Consider the following 26,644-nt stretch of genomic DNA (forward strand, 5'->3'; position numbering starts at 1 on the left):
TTTATGTTCACGTGCAGTAAAAAATTCAAAGAAGAAGATGCACATACAAAGGCATCGGATATTGCGGATCTAAGGTTAGGTTCCGACGATGTTCGGGTGATGAAATTTGATCATTTATATTTCAATTTTCGTACATGTTGATAAACAGATTTTATCAACAAATGCAAAAATAGTATATGTAAAATCTCAATATAGTATATGTAAAATCTCAATATAGTGTATGAAAAATATCAATAAAACTGTGTTTATATTTTCTTGTAATTGTGTTAATATCCCCATGTCATATTATTGATATTTGGTGGAATAATAGGGGATGTTTTCATTGATATCCATAGAGAGTATGCATGAAATTGACATCTACATATTCGTGGTAGCAGCAAGGCATATTATTTATAGCTTGACCACCATGGCCTTTGGAAAGGCTAAGGTAGTTAATTAAACTATTTTTTTATCTCTTAATTAAACAGTTCGAAACCGTTGATAAATTAACTTATTTTTGGCCAAAATATGTACAGATGAAGAGGTGGAAAAGTTGGGAAAAGGAGAGCCAAACTCCACACTACGTCTACATGATATCAAGCGGTAGACTATTATTTCATATACATATATTATTCATGTCATTTTAATTTAGAATATTTTTATAATATTTAACTTCCAACGAAATAGATCCGGAGACTTATGAGCAGTTTTGGCACAAATTTTGCTCACCTTTGGTGGATTGTAAGTATATTCAAAATTTTCTTGATTTTTAATTTTATTTCAATTTTCTATGTAGAGATCTCACATTTCCTTTTCCTTTGTGGCATAAATGTTTTTTCCGGCATTTCTTCTGGTTTGTGGCAAAAGTTGACTACTTGACTCTACGCCTGAGTTTTATTTTGGTTAGTTTTTAATTTTTTAATTTTTACTTTTTATTCACAACTTATTAAATTATATACCAAGATTTTAATATAGAGACATTTGTGGACTAGAAAACTAGTGTGAACTGTAAACATGGATTTGAGGGATACATTTTAACTACTTAAAATGTCTGTAAAAAATGAAAGATTTTTAGAAAATGTGTTACTTTAATTACACAAAAGATGTGAGTTTCTTTACGTATAAATGCATATGGTTTACTTTGATCGTAACAGGCTCATATATCAACAAAAAGTTCCTTCAATTTTCAAAGGTGTATTACGGCATTCAATGGAAGACGATTACAAAGCTATTTTCGGCATGCAGTAAGTACTCATCCCTTAATCTATCTACCAATTTAATAATTTATGTTGGATATGTGTTAAAACATTGTAACATACTATTAAATAATTAATCACCATTTTACTAATAATAATTTACTAATAGTAATATTTCACATGTGAACAGCCCGATAACGTGATAATGGTGGTGACAAACACCTTTCTATTTTCAACAAATCTATGTGACCAAATTTTGTACAACCAAAAACTAATTTATTTGAAAAAAATAGGTTTATTTATGCATTTAATTAAAATATATGGATGCATATATAGTACATGGAAAGTGCATAATATTATGGTCATATATTTATGATTTGTATATAATTTTTTTACTTTTTTGAAACCATAAATATAATTTGTGCATGTAATTCAAATTTTTAAAAAAAAATAGAAAAGAAATTCAAATATAAAAATAAAAAATGAATTTAAAGGCTAATAAGTCTTTTTAACTTGTCAACTTACTACATATATTATTTTAATATATAATTAATACATCAAATTATTAATATAATCTTCTATTTTATTAAAAGTTTCCATTTGTAGGATTGAGCCACAAAAGGTGGGATTTTTGTGCAAGTGAATTCTTTATTTATTATGAATAGTTAACATAGTCATGACTGTTTTGATTGGTTTATGCCATCACACACCATTGGCAGACCATCAAGACAAGATTTATGATATGTTTTGTTTGGTTTATTGATGTAATGGGTGTGGCAACATTGCGTAGACCATGATAAACAAATTATTGGTGTAGATTAGGTGTGGATTTAATTATTTGGTGTCCTATGTTGCTTTAATAATCTGTTTAATTATTAACGACAATGTGGGTGATTGCAACAGTATGTATCGCCTTCATCTTTCTAGGCATGTCCGTCGAACGCTTGATTCATTTTGCCAGCCACGTGAGTAACATTTCAATATTTTTACTTTTTATCTTGATCAATATTATACAATAATGATTTAATTTTGACATATCTTATTTTGAAATTTAGTGGCCGAAGATATGCAAGAATGTTGCAATTCGTGAAGCCATAGAAAAGCTTAAGTCGGGTAATTAATGTCCTAGTTCAATTCTTCATCTCTCTGTATTTTTGTCTTTCTCCCTCTCCGATGATGCAATAATTTGGTGTAGTGCTGATGGAACTAGGTTTTATGTGTTTGAAAGACTTGAAATTTGCACGGTGTTAACAAATCGAGTCGAGAAATCATTCTGACATACCATATATATAAGACTAAAAATTAATAATTGAATAATTTATGTGTATTTAATTCGCACCGCTTCAATAAAAAAATGACTTGAAATTTGCACGATGACTTGAAATTCGCACGACACCAAAGATATAAAATTAAACCCTATTAATTGAATTGTTACTTTAATTTTATTTTGTTACCATATTATTTGTTTGGCATGCTTTAAAAACTTATCATTATTTTTTGGTGTTAACGTAATTTAATGACTTATTTATATTGTGCTATTGAATGCCAACCAAAATAAAGTCACTTTTTAGGCTGGAGGACAAATGGATGTGTTTCGCTACTTCTTATAAATATGCATGCAAGTTATTGGATTACTACTACTAATTCGTTTTTACTTTGCAACTAACTATTTATTTGTTATGATTTTTGGTATTTTAGTGTTAACATAGTCGAATTTTACTTATGTATGTTGCACTGTCGGAGGTCAATTAGAATGACTTCACATTTCAGACATCAAAACAATGTTGTAGCATACCTAATTAAACACCTATTGAGATGAGCTTTTTCAACTAAAGTATTTTTATGAGATTTTAATTTAACTCCGTCCCCCAATAATTGTCCACTTTGGTTATGGTACGGGTTTTAAGAAATGTAAAGAATAGTAAGTTTAAAAAATTAGTGAAATATGAGTCTCACTTTTGTATATTAATTTTATAATAAAATGTGAGTGTAATTACTTAGTGGAATGTAGGGCCTATTTACTATTTATAGTAAAAAGTGAAAGTGGACAATTAATGAGGGACGAACGGAATGACAAAAGTGAACAATTAAAGGGGAACAAAGAGAGTAGTATTAAAAATTCAAATCAATAAAACAATTGAAAAAAAAGTATATGATTAGTTATTTTATAAATAGCGGACTTAACCAAAAATAGATTTATTTTTTTTCAAACAATCTACACTTTAAACAAATAAAAAATGTAATTTTACATGTTTGATAGTTTTTCTACATTAAAAGTGAGATTAGATCGTAATAAAATTAAGATAAAAGACAATAATTTAACATTCTATTTTTTTATTTGATCAAAATATTAAAAGTAATACTATAATTTTATTAAATATCCATATTCTTCATATGTGATCTTTTATTTGCATTATAACAATTTAAAAAGGTACTACATAATTTTGTCTTTTTCGAAATATCCATATTTTTCACATGTGATCTTTTATTTCCATTAATCCAACAAAATTAGGGATCGGAAACTAAGTTTCAATAAAATATATTTCATTTAGCACAAGATTTTATTCTGATTGGTTTCATTTTAGTCTGAGTATCAGTCCGGCTAATCTGAAATAAAAGCAAGCCCGACCTAGAATTTTATTCACACATCACACGTAAGATTTTCACGTTGGGTCTGACATAACTAATAAAATAACTGCGTTACCCTCTTATGAATTATAATGAATTAAAAAGGATATTTTTGAACAACAATAAATTAAAATAGTATCAATAATAATGATGCGTACTGTTATTAGTACTATAAATTCGATTACAATCTCGATCAGTTTGTATTTCTTAGAGTTGGACTCATGATAAAGACTGGAATCTAACTTGAATTGATTGGTCTATGATTGTGTTACATACATACAAACAAACAGAAGATGAGAGTTAACAACACAACATAATTCGAGAATTTATTTGGTAAAATAGTTATGCAGCTAGAGAACTTAATCATCATTACTTAGTGGCGGTAATAATTGATTTTGTCCTTTAGATAAGTTTGAACTTTGAAGTCCCACATTAATTAAGCAATAAGCATGTGTATGTAAATTCAAAATAATGGAACCGTGTTCACTCAGTATCTGGAAGGACTCGTTATGGTGTTAATTAGTGATTTAAGAAAACGTGGGAGCCTGTTTGATATACGTTTTTAAGTGAAATTTTATCGACTTATTTAATTGAACTGATAGTAGTTGTGGATTATCTTTTTATAAAGAAAACACATTACACAAATATTCGTAAAATATAGGCTACAAAAACAAAAAGAATCATTAATACCCAAATCCGAACATAAACGCAAAAAAAACATTTATTTTAACTTGTGCTTTTATGTCCCAAATTAGGTTGGTTTCTAAAAAATTTGTACGAAGTATTTTGTAATTCATTCAAAACATATTCATATTTAAAGTATTTGATTTGCTTTTTAGCATTAATTCATTTTCAAAGAATTTTTTCAATAATTTTGTTAATCATAATAAAAAATAAATAAAACTTAAAATTAAGGTAATGGGAACCTGTAGATTTGAAAACTGGATAAAATTCATTACATGATAGAATTACTATGCAGATAGTAATATTTTGTCCACCAACCAAAATTAAGGCTGTTTATACACGCACTATGGCTACACTCAAATGTGAAACCGTAATCAAGATTATCGCACTTGGGTGATTAGGTGTGAGGCGATGATACTCATTGTTGAAACTTGAAACTGCAAGAGAAGATGGTCGAGGTGTAGTCAAACGTCAAATGCTATGTTAAGTGACTTGGGGAGTGGTTTGGGGCCGCTGGAGGGGTGGGATACCTGACCTGGTCAGTGGTTCAGCACCGTGCGACCCATGTTGTGGGACACAGCCAAACGACAAGACATTTTTTGTCTTGTCCTTAACTTACGAAATTAGTATGTCTTTTTTCATTTTTTTGACGGAACTATGAAAAACTAATTGTCAACACCTTTTTAACCGACTTCATATACTAATCCGCTTACTTAGATATTTAAACATCGTTAAATAATCATTTTATATATATATGTGAAGAATAAAAATATTTAAATCCAACCATAAAGAGTGAGCCTTTTCTCATTCCACTTGCTTTTTCTTCATAAAATCCAAGAACACCAGACAAACCCTAGTTCTCCCTGTTTGTAATATTTTGTTGAACCTAACGGTCAATTGTTAGTGGGAATCAATTTCTTCATGAGTTAGAAGTCGCTGCTCCCCTTTTATCGTTCCCCTGGTGGCATACACCACATTCGTCTCTCTTGTGTGAGGAGGAAAAAGTTCAAATCCGATTGAAAATAAAGAAAGTTAGTTGGACTTAAATTACTCTCATTTTCTTTTATATTCGTGGAGAGTATTTATGGCCTATTTTAAAGTCATCCTCCAATTTTGAAAAGTGAGTGGGGTCACATTTTTGTGGAATAAAGTGGTCTAAATACTCTATATTTTGTTATATATTGTGATTGTGTGTTATAATATTGTTATATATTGGTTGATATGATCCTAATTAGAATATTCTTGTTGTTTTAGTGTTTTTGATGGTGGGAAAGATGTATGTGCAGGAAGTAATATTTGGATGGTTTTCTGGAATGTACATACAAACGTGACCCTAATAGATGGTCGAAATTGGACCTGGATGATGTTCTCAAAAGCTTGGTCTATATGTGTCACTAATGTAGATTACTCTTTCCTCAAGCTAGATTTGACTATGGATGGATGGACGAAGGGATGACGTGTCTCATCAATTAATGAAGATGACATAAATATCATTGAAAGCATTTCAATGTTATTATGGATGTTTTTGATGATAAACAGGCTTAATACACTTTTTTTTGTCATGAAACACCTTTTGTAATTAGGTTATCATAACACACTATTTTTGTCTTGGCCTTTATTGTTATATGGTGTCGATCATAATTGTTCTTAATTTGTACTTTATTGTGTTGTAATATGATGTTGTCGATAATGAACTATTTTTCTTAACCTACCGAATGTTGAGAATTATATCTGATTAAGCTAGAAATGTTCAAGACGTCTCCATATCTCTAGAATGATAAAGAATGACGTTTGGTGATGTGCGTATATTAAAGAAGAATTCAAAATTTTCAACTTTCAAATATAAAAATAAAATAATTAGTTCATGATGTTTAAGTGTCCAATTAGGCATATTGGTATAATAAGTTCTTCAAAAACATGTTTACTGTTAGTTTTTTATAATTCCGTTAAATGGACCAATTTCACAAGTTAGGGACACGAAGGTTCCAAACATAATGTTATGAACCAAAATTATAAAATGGTCATCTGTTTAAGACCAATTTTAGTCTTTAATCTTTTTACTATTTAAAAAGGTAGTATGTTTTATGGAATATTATTTATTTTCTTATTTTTTTTAATTGAAAACTACATTTAAAAAATATATAGTAATCGGAATTATACGCTCAATGAAGATGGACATTAGCAATCCAGTAATTATTCCTTCCCACATAGCATGTAGTCCTCTTACTAGGGTTGGGTGTGTGGTCATATCAAAATCTTTACTAGCGGTTGACCATATACGATTACGTCAATCCTGACCCAACACTTTATTATAGTAAACATGAATAAGTTAGTAGTAAAACATTACACTAGTAAATAAACAATAGCTTATACTGATATTTCATTAATTTGAATCAGTTTGATTTGAGGCTATGTTACTCAAATAATTGGAATTATCCATAACCACTAGCAAAGCGACCTATACAAATCTTATATGATTGAGAAATTATGATTTTTTTTAAAATTTTTACTTAAGAGATACAAATCTAAACGATCGTTGTTTGTTTGCATCCTAATCTTTGTACTGAAGTAATGTTTGTATCTTAAAAAAAAAAACTCTTTCTGTATGTAAAAAATGTTCCATTTTGTCATATTTTGGGGTGTCCTTAATTTAATGTTACATTTACCTTCTTTTAGTATTTTAGTATTAGACAGGTAGACTACATATTCAACTAATTTTATTTTTATTTCAAAAGTCAAATAATTTATTAAAATTTGTGTTAAGTTAAAATGAGATTTTAAGTAACGTCAAAAAAATTATAAGATTATGTAGTGTATTAAATATTTGTACAAGATGCAGATAACCAGGCGCCATTCATTTCAAAAATCAAAACTATTCTTTGTAACAAGATCCCACGCATTTAAAATGTATGATTTTCTTATTTATCTTCTTCTTCTTCTGAGGTGCCATGCTAGTTCTTAGTTTCCATTTTTTAACATGGTTAGTCTTAAATGCATTAATTTGTTTGTATTCTAGAAAGAGACATTCATGTAAACAAAAATAAAATATATCGATTATTATATCTTCTTTGTACTTATGTTCTCTCAATCCAAAACTTTTATGGATCCGAACTCCAAACTATTTGGTTGTATTCATTTGCAGCCCAGCGTTACGAGGGGTTGAAACGGGGCTACGAACTACGATTGTGGCATTAATTAATTAGTGCGCTTGGTTTGCAAATCGGATTGTGTGTTTAAAAATTTTAACATGATAATATTTGTATGCTTTGGTTGACATACTCATGTCCTTGTGTTGACATACTTATGTCTTTGTGTCAATGAAAAAGACATAAGTATGTCGGCAAAATTTGTGTTGACATTTTTAACATGCAGACTTACAAATTAATAGATTAAGCCAGTTAACAATTGACCTATCATGTGTGTGTTTTTAAAATATATACTCCTCCGTGTCCGTCCGCAAATAGGTGGGATCCGCCCTTTGCTGCGGCTGTATGTCGCCGGAATAGTTCAGCCACTCTGCTTCTTCGGCCACCCGGCGTCGCACCCCGCACAGAACTTCTCGGAGTCCTTCAGCACCCGGATAGCATTCCCGGTAGGTGAACTCCTTATAAGTCCCCTTCACGGGGAAATAACTCTCCGCTATCCTCCGGGCGTCCTCCTAAGTCTGCCCACTAGTCATCATGCGGAGGGCGTTGGTGTACAACCCCGAAAATCGGCCCGACCGCGGCCCCGATGCGTTCCCACCCCTTCCCGGCACTCCTCCCCGCTATAGTCCTTTACGTGCGGGCAGTTCCTCCTGTAGGCTGCTCTAATCTTAGCCCACATGTTGACAATCCGCTGGTTGTTCGCAACCAGCGGATCGTCGCAAACCGACAACCACGCCTTGGCCAGGCCGACGTACTCATCCTCCGTCCACTTCCTCCGCGTGGGGGTGTCGTCATCAGCCGGCTGCGACGACTCGCCGACCACCTTGCTCTTCCCGCTTAGTCTTCTTCTTCTTCGGCGCGGCCCGACCCGCTGGAACGGGAGTGACCGCCTCCCCGATATCGATCCCAGCTCATGCAATGAGAAACGGTCATCCCCGGTGAACTGCGTCTCCACAGGAGTCGACGTGTGAGGCGAAGCCGCCAAAAAATCAAGAGAGGGACGATAGATCGTGTCCCCCCCCCGGTGACCCCTTTTGCACATCCGGGATGCATACCGGGCTGCATCCCTCCTTGCCATACGAAGCCTCATCCCCATCATGCATTTGCGCGTCATCTGCTGCTGCATCGGGAGCATACCTCCCCACCCCGGCGTTGCCCACGCCCGCCCCGGCCCGGCACTGCCCTCCGCCCGGCATCTCCCACTGTCATCCCCCCTGCATCCCCCCTGCGCTCCCGCCATCATCCCCATCAGCTGTTGACAAGGGATTTTAAACCCTTGGCCCATCGCCCACCCATACGGCCCCATCCGGATCACGAGTGCAGAAGTGGGAGAGCGAGATCCGCTCGTCGCCGGATTGGACTCGTTGTTGTTGTCCATCGCTCGATGTTGCTCTTGTACGGAAATTTAGAGAGAGAGAAAAAACTCGTTAAAACAAGTGGTGCAAATGAAAATGAAACTAAAATCGCGTATATATAGTTTTCAAAAAATTTCAAAAAATAAAAATAAAAAATGGGTGCTGGCCGATCGCTCGTTGATCGGCACGCCACGATGGCGGCCAGCGCCTGGAAATCGGCATGCGCTCGTCAGTTTCTACGCCGAAATGCCGCCAATAGTTCGGCTAGCCGACTGGCTAGAGACGCGAATCGGCTAGCCGGTGGGCTAGCCGCTATTGGAGATGCTCTAAAACTGAAACCGAACCGAAACCGAAAACTGAAAAATCAAAATCCAAAAAACTGAAAACCGAACTTAAGAAAACCGAATTAAACCAAAAAACTGAAATTATATAAAAATTCGAAAAATCGAAAAATCTAAAACTGAAAAACCGAATAATCTAAACCGAAAATTTGGAAAAAAAAAAAAAGAACAAAAAGGTTAAACAAGCACAAACCATAACATTGATAACAGAACATAAAGTTTCAAGGCATCAACCACAAATGGAGGCATAACATTGGAGATGTGGAGACCATGGCGTGAAGTTGTAGAGGGGCGTCGACGTGAAGCTGTGGAGGGGCGTCGGCGTGGTCCGACGGCTTGGTGCGTGAGACAAACCTTCTGAGCTCTCTCCCTGACGGCGTGGAGGGGTTTTGGGCCGGAGCTGGCCGATGGAGGGGCGACGGGCGACGGCTTGGTGGTGGATTCGTGGAGGGATTTAGGGTTAGAGAGAGGAGAGGAGGAGGCAGACTGATTCACAGAACGTGATGTTTCAATTTAGGGCTGCAATTTTGAGTACAATTAAATAATAGCATATAAATGTATAAATAATTAAATATAATTCGGTTATTCGATTTTTTTTCGACCGAACCGAACTGAAAAACCGAAAATTTTCAAATTTTTAAAACCGAACCGAAGCGAAAAACCGAACAAACCGAACCGAATTTTAAATTTTTGGTTTGGATCGGTTCGGATATTCGGTTTTCGGATTTTTTGCTCACCCCTAGTTCACAGTCGAAAGTCGAAATGCCTCAAACCTTTTACTGTTAGATGTTAGAATCGTGTGCAACAATACTGTTGTTGAGAGGCAGGATAAAGTGTACATTATTTTATACCTCCTCTGTCCCACAATAAGAGTCACATCTGATATGGGCATGGATTTTAAGAAATGTAAAGAATAGTGAGTTAGATATGTTAGTGGAATATGAAGTCCATTTTTTTATATTGATTTTATAATAGAATGCAAGTGAAGTGGGTTAGTGGAATATGAGACCTACTTATTATTCATGGTAAAGTGAAATGTGATTCTTATTATTTGACGGACAAAAATGACAAAATATGACTCTTATTGTAGGACGAAGGGAGTAGATACGAGATCATAAAAAACAAAATTGCGATAAATTTGAAATCACTTTACGATGAATATATATATATATAGGAAAATGATATATATATATATATAGGGGTGTGATCAATTGCTAACTTTCTTAAGTTGCTAACTTGCTATCTCATCAACGCAGTGTATTGAAAATGTCAACACGATGACATTAAAATGTCAACAAATAATTTTGTTGAACTTCAATATAATGTGTTGATATTGTGCGTTGACATTTTGATGTCACCGTATTGACATTTTTAATACACTATATTGATGAGTTAGCAGAGTTAGCAATTTAAATAGTTAGCAATATAACGCACTCCTATATATATATATATATATATGAGTGCGATCATATCATAACTCATATTTATGTGATAACCTAATAACCCTATCATTTTATGGGTCAAAAGTATCATTTTTACTAAAAATGATATTTATACACGATAAAATGATATTTTTTCAGCATGCATAAAATGATACTTTTATTCCATAAAATGATATTTTGTTCCATAAAATGATATTTTTCGTCCATAAAATGAGGGTTATTAGGTTATCACCAAAAATATGGGTTATGATATGATCACATCCCTATATATATATATATATATATATATATATATATATATATATAAGATTGTGATCAATTGAGATTTTTTATGCTAAATGAGAAATGAGATGCAATATCAGCCACTCATTTTTATTAAATGAGTGGTCCAGATTTTTCCACATGGAAAATATCTTTAGATTAATTAATTATGAAATGGCAGAATGGTAATATCATGGTAAATTTTATTCAATAAATATTTTTTTAATTTTTAATTTTAATTTTTTATTATTTTTTTTTAATTTTTTTTAAATTTTTTAAAATTTTTAAATTTTTTTTTTAATTTTTTCCAACTACATATACAATTCATGTCTACTACACACATATAATGTCAACTATGTGTACAATCCATGTCAACCACAAACACAATTCATGTCAACTACACACATATAATGTCAACTATGTGTACAATCCATGTCAACTACATATACAATTCATGTTAACTATACAATATAATGTCAACTACATGTACAATTGATGTCAAATAGTATTTATTGAATAAAGTTGTTGACATTTGATGTGTAGTTGACATGAATTGTATATGTAGTTGGAAAAAAAAAGTTAAAAAATAAAAATTAATTAAAAATGAAAAAAAAATTAAAAAAATTAAAAAAAATTAAAAAAAATTAAAAAAAAAGTAAATAAAATTAAAAAAAAAAATAAATAAATAAAATTATAATTATGCCCCTCTGTTGACATAAACTACATGCTGTTGACATTTCACAAATATTTTGGATGAGTGGCTGAGATTGCATCTCAATTCTCAATTAGGTTGATAAATCTCAACCTAACAAAACCCCATATATATATGGAAAAAAAGTGGACGCTCGTTTAATAAAAATAGTGGGCGATGAAAACTCATTCTCTTTTGCCTAAAAAACTCAATTGATCACAATGCCTTTTTCATATATATATATATATAGGGGTGTGTTAGAATACCTTTTTTTGTTAAAACGGAAAATTGGGCCCCGGATCATAAGATTGGATGGTTGTGATTAATTTTCATTATCATACTAAAAAAACTACATTATTAGGCGAGGGGCATTTATTAGGTAGAAATGTACATTGTAAGATTAAAGTCATTATCAAACTAAAATACTACATTATTAAACTAAATTGCTACATTATTATCCAAAAAATTTTATTAGTCAAAATTCTACATTATTAGATGACACGTGGCATTAATCTAAGCTGGTTTGATCATAGGATCCAAATTTAACCGGGGTTTTAAGTTTTACTTATACTTAGCGTTGAAAAGAATAATTTTCCCCAAAATATATATATATATATATATATATATATATATAAATATAAAAGTGCGTTAGGCTCCCTTTCGCCCCCAAATGTCCCATTTTTCTTAATTCCCGGGCCCCTTTGGGTCCCCTTTAATTGGATGGTTTTTGATCAATGCATTATTAGTCTATAATGTTGCATTATTAGCCTGTGCATTATTAGAATGAAAATGTGCATTATTAGTCTATAATGTTGCATTATTAGCCGCTGTGCATTATTAGAATGAAAATGTGCATTATTAAATGACACGTGGCATTAATCTAACTGTCAGATGACAAAATCGTGGGGCTAGGATTAAGAAGGAAAAAGGACAAATAATATGAAAAGTATTTGAATACATCCCTATAGGGAGATGCTAAGATGACAACAGAGATTATTTAGGCTAATTGAGAAATGAGATGCAATATCAGCCACTCATTTTTATTAAATGAGTGGTCCAGATTTTGCCTCACAAAAAATATTTTAAAATTAATTTATTTTGAAAGGGTAGAATAGTAATTTCATAATAATTTGCCAATCTCACCTCCCTTCCATCGCCTTCCCTCCCGAATCTCCAAAACCTCTCCAATTTCTTCTCCCGCCACCAATCGCCGCCGCCAAATCCCTCCAAAGGCTCGACCTCAGCCGCAACTCCATCTCCAGCCCCCTCCCCGACCTTAGCCCGCTCCCTCACCGGCCTCGATCTCAGCTACAACAACCTCACCGGCCAATCCCCGTCGGTGGTGAGTACGGTTGTCGGCGCCCGCCGCTACGCTCGGTCCGCTTCTTAGGATTCCTCTTTGCTGCGTGTGTCGCCGGAGTCGGATTTGGCGTCGGCGAGCTCCCGAGGCGGAGAAGGCTTTATTATCGGATCTCACCCCTCGACGATCGATCGCCGTTCTGGCGTGATTGAGACTCTGCGGGAGATTACCGTCGAAGAAATTGGGGGTTTGATGAGAGAGAAACTATGGCGTCGAGATTGAGGTGAAATTGTGAGGAAAAGAGGAGCGGAATCGAATTCTGATCGTCGCCGCCGGAGGATTGCATACCCCCGCTATTGCCGGAATCCATGGCTAAATCAATTTCTAGAGAGAGAGGTGATTGAAGGTGTAATTGATGGAATTGGTAAACTAGCATAAAGTGATGCGCAAAAGTTGAAAAGGGGAAACGGAGAGAGAATCGAAGAATTGCACGTAAAAGGTTAGATCGTTCCATCTCCTTCCATCACTTCAAAAATAAAAGGATCACATTCACACACACATCTCCTCGCCATCCCCCTCCCCCTGCGCCCGGGGGGCGTATTAAACGGAACCTATCACCCCGCGAGCCCTTTTGCGAATGCGGAGATGCGATTGGTCAAATTTGATCGGGGGTTGGTGGCGGTTTCGATGTGGATCAAACCCCCGGAGAAATATTAAAGGGGTTTCCATCTTAAAAGAACAATTACGATTAATTTGTGAAATATATGGATGCTTTTTAATTCAATTGTTTTTTGGAATTTTTGGAGGTGGAAAATGTTTGTGATATTGCCTAAAATATTATTATTGACATAAATTATATGTTGTTGACATGAAAATGTTTGTTGTTAGTAAAAAAACAATGTCCTATAGATTCAATTCAATTATATGTAAAATGTTGTTTTTACATAATTTAAAAATGTTTTTGGGACATTAATTATATGAAAAATTTTTGTTGACATTAATTATATAGGGTTGACATGAAAATGTTTATTCTTGACATGAATTAATAGCTCGTTACAAATAAGTTTGTTGTTGACATAAATTTTATGAAAATGTAGTTGACATATAATTTTAAAACATTGTTTTGACATGAATTATATGTAAAACGTTTAAATTGAGTATTCTACATGAAAAAAGATTGCATAATATCACCAAGATTAGACAATATTATTATGAATTAGAGAGATATGATTGAGGGAAATCTTATTTTATAGCAATTCTGTTATATATGATGTATCATTCATTGTGAATAATATAACATAAAAATTTCCCCAATTTACATGGACCAAGGGTTAGGCTCAAAAAGCTTCATCATAGCCCTAATATATCCTTTCCACCGAAAAGAAAACCAACCAAAACCCAAGAGAAAATAAACCGAAACCAACCAATTGGAAAAATCGATCAACAAAAGGTTACCGTACCCTTCATTTTGAATGGCTCAAACTACCCATTTTGGTCACGACTAATAAAGGGGGCCATCGGCGCGGGGAGTCACCCCCATATCCCGGCCCAACTCCGCCCAACGAAAAGGGGGAACAGTTGGGGGGAATGACTTGATAGTTTTCCCCGGGGATCATCGACAAAAATGGAGACGATATTTCCCCCGTTTTTGCGATCACCGCGGCAAAATCGTTAAAGTGGCTTCCCCAAATTCGACTCGCCCTCATTTATGACCTACGAGACAAAGCGGGAGTTATGGGGTGAGATGATTTTGGGAGGCCTATTGGAGGGGTCCAGGGGGTGGATGGACATCGATCGGTGCCCAAATAAAAGGTGATCCCGAAAAGGGAGTTTCACAATATCAAGCATCAAATCGGAATTGAGATTATTCAAATTTCTCACCGGATTAAACGGGGGGTATGTTTGGGGTCGACGCAAATCCTAAAAGAGGATCCATACCCCTCCGATGAGGCGACGGAGGGAAAAACGGGGGGCCCGAAAAATCATGTCACCGGGTGAATCACCCCCCCCGCCGTCGGAAGCACTCATAAAGGAGGGGGTTCGGTTTTGGGAGCTAGAGAATACCGCCCCCAAATCAACACAGACCAACCACTGCCGCCCCCAATGCAACCCCCGGGGAAACCCCAAACCCGGGAAAAAGGTTTGGTGCTCCCCCGGGAATGCACAAACACACAAAGAAACCTTTTTCCCAAATTTCGGATACCCCGATTGGTGGGAGGAAAAGGCGGCGAAGGCGAAGGTTGCGATGGGGACGGAAAGGACAAATCAACTGGAACAGGGGGGAAAGGGAAACCGAGGGGCGCGAATTCCCAAAAGGGAAGCCAAACTGCCCCCCCGGGGCCGTGGTCCGGGCCGGGGGGAGAACCGAGGCGTGGCCCTTCGAGGGGGGCCCCGATGGGTTAAGGGGTTTGGGGGAAATAACCCAAACCCCTATTAATCCTTCTTTTTTCATTAACCCCCAATTTTTTTGGGAAAATTTAAAAAAAGTGCCCGAATCTTTTTGCATAAAAAAAACCCCCCGATAGAGAATTTTAAAAAAATGACCCCATTATTTTAAAGAACCTTTCTCCCTTGGAAAATTTGTCATATCTTTTGGGGCCCCGGGGATTGGATGGGTTGAGTCCGGGGGATTTTTGTTTGGGGGAAAACCCAGACTTAGGATAAAAGTGATTTTGTGAAATTTTTTGAAACACATAAGTCACATATTCAAACCTAATGGGTAATGACTCCGAAGGGGGGATATAGAAATATTCCCAATGTGGATTACAAATTGTTCCCTTTTTAACTTATCTCGGGTTAATTCATTTGTCATGTGACCAGGGGAAATTTAAAATTTTACTTTCCGATGCAACCAAATTTCTGTTCTTTCGATATCCGGACGGGGGAAAATTATTGGAGGGACCGAGGCTGGGCTCATTTTGTAGACAGATTGTCGACAAGATGGTGCGCGTCTTGCTCACGGACCCCCCGTCGAGACTTGTTGCAAAGAAGGGTCATACCTCTCCGGGATCTAAAATCTTTGTTTCCCAAACTTTTTTTTCCAAAGGATTTTTCTTTTGAATCATGTGTTTTGCCAAACCAGTAACCTTTAAACCAAAAGATACCTGTTGAGCCGTCTTTTTCCAAAAATTCGATGTGTGAGGCCCCGCGCCTATTTATAATTTTGGTTTTAAATACTTTGTGATATTTTTCGATGATTCGAGAGCCCATGGGTATATTTCATGAAACATAAGTGGGGGGTCGTTGAAAAATTATTTTGTTCTATAAAATGGTCCAAACCCCTTTCAAACATCCATTAAGATTTTGCGCTGAAATGGGGGGGGAAATTTTGAATAATTCTATGTCTCAGTTTTTAGGGGTAATGGGTTAATCCACCAAACTTCTTGTCCTCCCCCGAACAAAATGGGGGAATAGAGAAAAAACCGGGTCTCCTTGAAATGACTAAATTTTTTTATTCAAAAAATTCCACCAAGTTTTTTCCCCAAACCGTCGCCACCTCCATTTACCTCCTCAACCGCTCCCCACAAAAAAACTCATCGAAAAACCCCATTGAACCGTCCACCTTAACACAAAACCGCTTTTTCCCTTCCCCCAAAATCTTTGGTTGCCCCGCTATGTACATGTCCCAAAACAAGAAAAAACCAAATTTTCTCCGGGGAATTAAGTGTGTATTTGTGGGATATGGGATCAATCAAAAAGGGGTATAGATGTTCGATCCTAAAACCAAGAGAGTTATCACCACCATGAATTGCAACTTCCCCAAAAAACTTTTTCCACCTTGGGGCTCGGGGGGGGAGGAGAGAAGGGGAGACCCAAAAAAGGACTCTTTTCGTATCAAGTCACTTTGATGTAGACCACCCCAGCAAGTTGGCACATCCATGAGTCAACCTCATGACGAAACGAGCCCCTTTGACGCCCGCCGCCCCCTTAATCCAAGTCCCAAAACCGAGGTAATCTTCCCCATTGTAAAAAACAGAAGGGGAACAGAGGAATTCCCCCAAAAGATACTCTCCCCAAAGAATAGGTCAAAAATATACCAAAAACTTCCGAGGCCCAAAATCTCCAATGGGGGCCCATGCCTATTATAGAGGGAAAAGATACCCACACATTTGAAAGGAAAATCAAACATTGGGGGAGGCAATGGGGTTGAAAGAAGGCAAAAAGAGGAATGGCACTTGGGAGATCCCCGCCATGGAAAACATACGGGGCCGCCTCCAATAAAAAGACCGAAAGATTGAGAGATACAAAGCTCGGTAGCAAAAGGGGACACTCAAACTCAAAGGAAACGATACTCGAGACATTCTCTCCCGTTAAAGATGAACACCGAAAAGTCCTCGAGTTGTCGACATTCGATATTCTCGGTATTGATACGTGAATTGTAAGTGTTATTTGTTAGTTGTTGACATTTTAATACGAGTTGTTGACATTCGATATTCTCGGTATTGATATGTGAATTGTAAGTGTTATTTGTTAGTTGTTGACATTTTAATACGAGTTGTTGACATTCGATATTCTCGGTATTGATATGTGAATTGTAAGTGTTATTTGTTAGTTGTTGACATTTTAATACGAGTTGTTGACATTCGATATTCTCGGTATTGATATGTGAATTGTAAGTGTTATTTTTTAGTTGTTGACATTTTAATACGAGTTGTTAACATTCGATATTCTCGGTATTGATATGTGAATTTTAATTGTTATTTTGTAGTTGTTGACATTTTAATACGAGTTGTTGACATTCGATATTCTCAGTATTGATATGTGAATTATAAGTGTTATTTTTTAGTTGTTGACATTTTATTAAGTGTTATTTTGTTGAAGATTTGAAGATTTGAATATCGAAGATTTGAAGATTTGAATATTGATGAGATTTGAAGATTTGAATGTTGAAGATTTGAAGATTTGAAGACTTTGCAGCTAGAGTTTTAGAGAGGATTTTAGATAATGATTTCAAATACAATTTAATGAAAAGACAATTATACCCCCGTGTTGACATAATGTGATAGTTGTTGACATTAAGTTATTCTTGTGAATTAGTGGCTGAGATTGCATCTCATTTCTCAATTATGCCCAAAAATCTCATCCTAATAAGATCCTATATATATATATATATATAGAGTTGTGATCAATGTCGAACCAATTTTAAAAACCGAACTAGAGACCAAATCTGGGCCATTAGATCTAGTTTTTTTGATGAGATGTGCTGCTGTGAAATTTTTTTCTGCTTCATTACTAGCCCATTTTACTTCATTGTATAGGTTTATTACTTCATTCTGTACGTAATACATTGAAACTACAACATGTTTTTACTTGCTTCCAGTAGGTTTTGAAATGATTCAACATATGCTTCATTCAAATTCATTGACGTGGGTTTTTGCTTGATTAACATTTAAATATGCAATTTATTCAAGTAAGTTTATTACTTCATTCAGAAACGTTATTACTTCATTGGATAAGATTTTTACTTCATTCCAGTAGGACTTCAAATGCTTCTACACATACTTCATTCCAATAATTTATTATATTATTCTATGTGTTTATTAAACCATATTAGCGCCATGGCGGTGGTGATAGATATCGTAGAGAGAAAGAATGGCACGCGACGGCGAAACCACATTTACGTACTGGAATGAAGTAAAAACCTACTAGAATGAAGTAAAAACCTACTAGAATGAAGTAATATATTCTGGAACGAAGTTAAATCTTCGTAACATGTTAGTATGACTTATTTACCTTCGGATGAATTAAAATAGGCTCGTGATGAAGGCGAAAATAATTTATAAATTTATGTATCTTATCCATAAAAAACTAGATCTAAAAACCCTAATTTGATAGGGTTCGGTGGTTCGGTCTTTAAGAGTGCATTTGTGGATAATGAGACTCTATATATATATATATATATATATATATATATATATATATATATATATATAAATTTAAATAACAATCTATTAACAACCAACCACAGATTTGACATGTATTGACATGGGCATGAAACGTGCTTCGTATAATTCAAAATATTCTATAGAGTAGTAGTATAGTATGTATCGATATACATTTTACAATTGAAAGTAAAAACGATTCAAACTGTTCGATGCTAGAATCGTGTGCAACAGTACTGGTGTTGAGAGGCACAAAAAATGTACATTATTTTATAGAATCTAGAGATTATAAAACAAAATTATGACAAATTGGAGTTTTCATTAATCTAGAGATTATAAAACAAAATTATGATAAATTGAAGTTTTCATTAGCGACTCCTGATGCACTTTTTATTAGCACTATAAATACTTGTAAGTATACAAAGTAGATCTAGTATAGCTAAAGGTCAGTACGATATCGAACACGGGAAATAAATTTACAGATTGTCTACCACATACACGGCCTCAAATACTATTTGGAAAAACATGATTTTTTGGGTTGAGTAATTAACTAGACAGAAATAAATAAAGAAAGCAAGTAATGAAACGAAATTGTAGTAAACTTGGTTTGAGAAAGCAGATGATACAAGGGAATCCAGGGTAGTGATTTCATCAACTCATTAGTAATTCTAATTATTTAGTTCTATCTTCATCCGACTCAAGCTCTACTAGGAGTTATTCCTATTGTGTATCAACACTCATGTCACCAATATTGTATTGACACATAGAATATAAACCACTCAAAGTCATCACCGATAAACAATAATCAAAGTAACAACCAAGCAGTTAAATATAAACCAATGAATAATTAATGTAAAACGAGTTCTGAACATTAAACAAACAACAAGAACTACATATCAATTACTTTCATCCCCTAGAATTCTATAAATTTAGTTATCCATAGACAGATAATCTAAATAAATATAAGCAAAATAAGACATGTTCAATCTAACAAAAACTAGATAAAACCCGGAAGAATTAATCTTGCTCCTGCTTGATCTCCCTTGAATTCTATGCTCCTTGTAGAAGATGGAGGAATTTATGTGTAAAGTCGGGGATGGAATTAAGACTCTAAGATTGGTGAATAATATGAATTAGGTTATGAGGTATTTATAGACTTGAAAAGGGATTTAAACTTGGTAAAAAGTGAAGGTGCTGGCAGCGGAAGCGCATGCATAATAAATCACATAATTTTCAGATCTATTTAGCAGATTATTTAGACAAAACCTATTCGCGTAATTATCACATGTATCATGCTCATAACTTCAATTAATCATGCTTTAAGAATATTGAAACCTAAAACATGCTTTTCTACGGAGCAGAAAAATACCTAATTAATTCTCCAAAGAATTGAAGATGGCTAGCTTCTTCTCCACGTGATGCTTTGAGTACTAAACCACAAATCTTCTCTCTGGTTCCCGAACTGTATCGCAATATCAGTGTGGGCTGATCTTACTAGAATACTAGGACTTAAATAAAGAAGACAGAAGAAATCCTTTTTGGAATAGGAGAAGATTTCGAAAATCTCCTCAGCTTTAGGAGAGGAATTTCGAAAATTACACTAATCTGAATTGTGTTATTTGTGTCTCCTTTATTCTCCTATTTATATTAAGTTCCTTTTGGGCCCAGACAGGGATCTATGGAAGGCTTTGGATATGGGCTCATCCAATTTACTTTTTACTAATTAAATTGAACCCACAATTTAATATAAGTTATAATTGAAATATTACGAGCAGCCACTACAGAAGTAATATTGAACTCTCCCCATCCAAATCCGAAATTATAAGTAATCCGGGTTTCCGTTTAACTTTCATTTCCCGTGCTTAAGATTAAAATGTCCATTAATTAATTAATGTCTGCTATTGACTTAATTAATTAACTTCTTATTAATTCCAAGAGTGGACTTAGCATGAAACGCTTATTTATTATTCATAGAGTAATCACACTCCAACTAGCTAGGTTCCGAATAATAAAACCTCGTTTCGCGCTCCTCTTGAGGACATTATCAAACGAGACTCAGCTCGTGCACGGTTCAATATAATAGCAATCCTAGCATCGCTAGGTATCGATCACCACTACCCAATATATCAGGATAATTGGGTTACGAAAAACCCGCACCATTTGATAAGTCAAAGCAGTGCATAATCAATACCGTATGCTCAATGCTAACCTACATTGATTAAGAAATAAATATTTATCAAGACCTCACCTTTCAGTAGATAGCCTAAGGCAAGTCTTGCTGTTAGATCCGTTCAGTGCTATACCACACCAATGTCATCTTATTTCGAGTAAGGCTTAGAAATATGCGGACTGACATTGCAACCTTTCTCGATGGATAGTCCAATTCCATCTAGGTTGTGAAATTCATATTTTTCTTTGTTTAGAACTGACCGTATTACCTTAAAGTGGACGACGCCCACAACCGGTCTACTGAAACAAAGACTTAGACTTCGTTAAGTTAACTTATACATTTAAACATGCATTAACATCCATTAAATGTAAAACATAACAACATTATGACAAAAATAATCTGTTTTATTCATTGGAAAATAAAATAAGAGTTTTACAGTATTCAATCACTCGAAACATGATTTCTAGTATACAAACTCCAACAAAAAGTCTCCTCCAAGCAATGGTAAATATGGAATATTCGTGCCCATAGGTTAAGGAAACGATTTGGCTTCACAAGGTAATGTCGTCTATCCTTCCTTGAATTTCCCTATATTCTGCACTTGATAGTTTTGCGCGACTTTGGTAAAACGGCCATAACTTTTTCTACAGAACTTCAATTGAGATGATCAAGGTACCAACGTGAAGCTCTTTTAAAGACGAAGAGAATGGTATGTAGCATGCTCTAATAGAACTTCAGAATCGTCGGAAAATTGAGTTTGAACAGAGGCTGTCGTGCGCGAACACGCCCAGCGGCCGCTGGACAGCTCCAGAACTCTCTGGACTCATTGTAGCGACCACTGGCATGGGTCCAGCGGGCCGCTGGGTTGCGCTTCAGTTCCAGCTTCCAGATTTGACGTTTTTATGCCCTTTTCCAGCTCTATTTTGCACATTTTTCACAAAACAGTCAAAATACAAAAATGGATAAAATATGCAATAATGGACATGTAATGCAACTTTGGCACTCAAAACGGACTAAAAAATTATCATAAAATGGTGCAAAATCCGAGCGTATCAACACCTTCTATTGACTAGGTAGTTGACTACACATTAGAATCATTAACATGCTAGAGGCGCGTTAATTAATATCATCATCAGTATATAACTATCTATTACTTTCTCCGTCTATAAAATTTGTCATATTTCACTTTTTTATCATTTTTAGCAGTGAACCCCATATTCCATTAACTCATTCCAACTCATATTTTATTATAAAACTAATATATTGAGACTCGGTCTCTACTAACCTTTTCAATTAACTTTCTATTACATTTCCTAAAACTCGTGTCCAGTCAAAATTTGATAAAATTTAAGAGACGAAAGGAGTATTAATCAACCACATATTTGACATGTATTGACATTGGCATGAAACGCGCTCCATATAATTCAAAATATACTATGGACTAATTTATTAATTTAGTATAGTAGGTAGGAAATAATAATACACTGCTCTCTGAACATGAGAATTTAAGTGCCATAAAAGGCATGTATTGTAGTCATGGGCTGGTAAGAAGAAGTCAGTCAAGAGTGCTACTTAATAAATTAATACAGTGTATAATGGTAGCTTTTCCCATCTAACCACTCTAAAATAAATATACTATTATTAGGTGTCATTCCAAAAAACAATGAACGTCATCCAAAACAAATAATCTGGTTAACTAAATATTGAAATGTATATAGTACTATTCAACATTGGATATATTTTATATTTTACTTTTTTTAACATTGAATTTCTACCGCCGAATGGAATATTTATTATTATTATTATTATTATTATTATTATTATTTTTTATTATTATTATTATTATTATTGGCTTACTCTTTTTGATTTCTAATCTGAATAATTCTTTGAATAAAGTTTTTTTAAAAAAAAATTCTTTGAATAAAGTTGTCGTTATTTAAGGTGGCATAAAATAATCCTCATGTATTTCACATGAACTACTATTTCAAATTCGAATTATATTATCAAGTGTTCACACACACACGCTAGTAGGAGTATTATTTAATATTTATATTAAATTTAAAAACATTAGAAGACCATATTGTTTGGACTACAACAAATCCTAAAAGTTGACCAAGAACCTACCTAGAAATTATGTTATTTGTCTTGTTATATAGTCCAACATAAAAAATAAAAAAATAAAAAAAGGCAAAAAAGGTCTCAATCCATCATGCTACTATAAATTGGAGAGCACGAGATTTTAGACATACACCCGAAGTCCCAACCTAGACCAAACCTGAATTAGTACTCCTACTCCAAGTCAAAATGACTCCTCTATTTGTGCTATGCTACATAATCTACACCACTATTACTTCAACTATACTATCACTCCTCCTCGGCCTCCGCCTCCTCCTCCGCCGCATCTCCTCTGCCCGAACCTCGGAGGAGATCGGAAATGTCATCGCACTATACGAAGGCACAGTCTACCACGAGCGACGCCACCCGGCCCGCAACGCCTTCCGTTTCCCGGCTCGTTATGCTCTAATCGACCTCGACCGCCCGCCCTACTCCCCTCCCAACTATCTCTCCGCCGACGACGCCCGCCGCGCCGCCAAGACAAACGGGCCCGTGTAATACTTCTTTCTACTTCATCTAATTTCATCCATATTCGAGCACGTTTTATTTGTAACTATATCATAAGTTACACATTTAAAATTGTTGATCTTAATTATTTCTCTAACATATTTATATTTTGGATCGAACAGACATCTTCTGAGGATACCAACAAGTCTCGGATATGAAAGAAGTCCAGTTAATTACTACTATTGCTATGAAATTGAAGGCTCCACCAAAATTCTCAAGAAATGCCTCGTTGAGGTAACACCCTAATCAACCATTTTTTTTCTCTCTCTCTCTCTCTCTACAAAATATATATCTAATTAACATGGGACAAAATAAACTATTGTTTCAGGCCAGCAATACACCATGGGGTGAAAGTGTGACATTTGTGTTCAATCCAAGCTCCGATTTAGTCCCAAAATCCGAGTACATTAGCCCATTCATGGTGAGTCCCTTCATCAAATTCTAGATTCTTGCACCATTCCAACATACATATAAATCAACATTAAGATATTGATTCAAAATTACTTATTCCACCAATAATTGAAGGATATGCTTGGGAGCTGGAGGCTGAAAGTGAGCGAACCCGGTGAGAATTTGTTCGCATTCATCGCAGTCGAACACCCACAGCTGGGAACCTATTTCCGAGCCTCCTTCACGGCCACGAAAGTCGCGACTCCGATGCCCATTTCATCGGATGATCTTGAGGCATTCTTCTGGTTGATGCCTCATCGAGTCTCGATCATGGCCTATTGGAACGTAAGTTATTTGTATAACGATATTATAAGTTCTTTTTTTCTTTCTTTTTTCAATTTGTTTGATATGATAAGATCATTTTATTGCAGGCTGCGAAGCTGTGGTGGAAAAATGTTCCCTTCTTTGATCATCCAAGAAAAGAGAATCCATCCTACAGAGACGAAGCGATTCCGCTCGATCAAAAGATGCAGTTTTGTCCGATTTTTGGAGGTAATAATTCGAAGGTTCGATGTGAAGAACGAATAGATCGATGCTTCAAGTGGAAGGATGCTAAGAGACCTTGGTCATATCTCATTTCTTACACTGGCAAAATTCTGTAGAGTTTAATATAATTAGGAGTATATGTTTACAGAATTATAGGTGGCCACATGGTCGATTTTTTAATATAGTATAGCTTTAAATTATTAAATAGACGATTAAAGATGATATGATTATTTTTTTATTGAATTTCGACTATAATATTCCAAAAAGTTATGATTTTTTAAGAAATTAAAATCAAAATTAAGAAAGTTTCAAAATCAAAATCGTAAAACTCAATTAGTATTAACCGGACCGCGAACCGGCAGCTGGTCCGGTCCGGTTTGGCCCTAAAACCGTTAGTATGTTAAGCCGCCTTGAACCGCCGCAATCGGCCGGTCGGACCGGTTGAACCGGAAACCGAGAACCGATTTTTATGTTTAAAAGCTTGTTTAAAATATGAGACTAGAGGGGATAGAAACCTAGAGCTCTAGGTAAGAAACCAACACCGCTACCACTCCACCACATGGTCTTGAATGAAATACTGTGAACATTAATTATTGTTATATATTAACTCTATGATTTTTTTTCCACACAAATTAATAATTTGTGTTTAGTTTTATACTTTAAAATAATTTTTAGTTGTGATATGTTTAATTTTTATTATAAGCCACTAAATTTTATTTTTATTGATGTAATATATATATATTATTAATATAGTTTATTACTCCATATTTACTAAATATTACTCCAAACTTACTAATAATTCAAGTTTAATTCCATGTATTAACTAATAATACTATTATAGTAGTATATATTTATCCAAATTAACTAAAAATTGATGTTTAGTTTTATATATTGTCTATAATATTATTTCATCAAATAAATGTTTTGAGATAATATGAATTTTATCTATTTATTATATGTAAAATATGTACTTTTTTTTGTTACATTAATTAAAAATTTATGTATTTAATAAATATTTAAATTTTACCATTCACTTACTTTAAATACTCTTAATATATAATTTACTTAAAATGTTTAATATATGTTTTTGTTATATGTTAATATTAATTGTATTACTCACTAAATTTAATATATTTTGTAAGAGTATATTTAATTTTATATTTGCAAGGTAAAACGGTTCGACCAGTGATTAAACCGGTCGGACCGGTTGAACCGTGAACCAGTAGCCTCATCGGTTCACCGGCTGATCCGGTTTTTAAAACATTGGTATTAACACATCATACATCAAATTTTAATTTATTCATGAGCTAAGAATTAATATTTTATAAAGAAAATAAAAGAAAATATTAACTAAGTAATGAGTTAAGAAAATGTGAGTTTTTCTTATTGAGATTCAACTATAACATTCTAAAAATTAAATATCATGAAATCACAAATTAAGCAAAAATATAATACTAGTATTTATTAAAAACTGCTCCAAAATCTATATAGGGGATTGGTCAGATCAGATAGGTATTGTAATTTAGATAAGGAATTTTAGTTTGGGAAAAAACGATGAGGGAATTGATAAGATGCTTACTGTAATTTATAAAAATTACTCATTATAAGTACTAGTTTTACTATTTTGGTTTGTCCCCTAAAATTAGATTATGTATCAATATGAAAAAATTTAACCAATTAAGCACCACTAATTATGTTGATCTCACAATCCTCTATACAACTTTCACTATCCTTCCGAAAATGATCTCCTACTCCAATATTCCTACTCCAACAACAACACAATAAAATAATGTTATAAACAAGTAAGTGATGGTGGGAGTAGGAGATCCACATTGCTATCCTTCCCCCCTCTTACTTTACCAATTACACTTGTGACATTTAAAAGTTTTCTATTTTTTGAGGATGAAGAAAATATGTTATTTTTAAGGTTACAAATAAAAAACAAATAGTATAGTTATTCTATAATTAATCAAGCTAATTAAACTACAATTATGAAAACTTTCAATGAAAC

The 26,644-nt window shown here is 34.4% G+C and overlaps 1 protein-coding gene across 1 annotated transcript; it reads left to right on the forward strand.

Annotated features, from left to right (window-relative positions):
• Nucleotides 1–23,312: 23,312 nt before the first annotated feature.
• Nucleotides 23,313–24,871, forward strand: LOC125191132. Its single transcript, XM_048088606.1, has 5 exons — nt 23,313–23,684; nt 23,820–23,931; nt 24,026–24,118; nt 24,223–24,432; nt 24,519–24,871. Exons 1-5 carry the CDS (start codon nt 23,380–23,382, stop codon nt 24,747–24,749), a joined length of 951 nt encoding a protein of 316 aa, XP_047944563.1. The 5' UTR covers nt 23,313–23,379; the 3' UTR covers nt 24,750–24,871.
• The last annotated feature ends 1,773 nt before the right edge of the window (nt 24,872–26,644 follow it).

The sequence above is a fragment of the Salvia hispanica genome, chromosome 5 (assembly GCF_023119035.1).
Source record: "Salvia hispanica cultivar TCC Black 2014 chromosome 5, UniMelb_Shisp_WGS_1.0, whole genome shotgun sequence".
Taxonomy (NCBI): Eukaryota; Viridiplantae; Streptophyta; class Magnoliopsida; order Lamiales; family Lamiaceae; genus Salvia; species Salvia hispanica.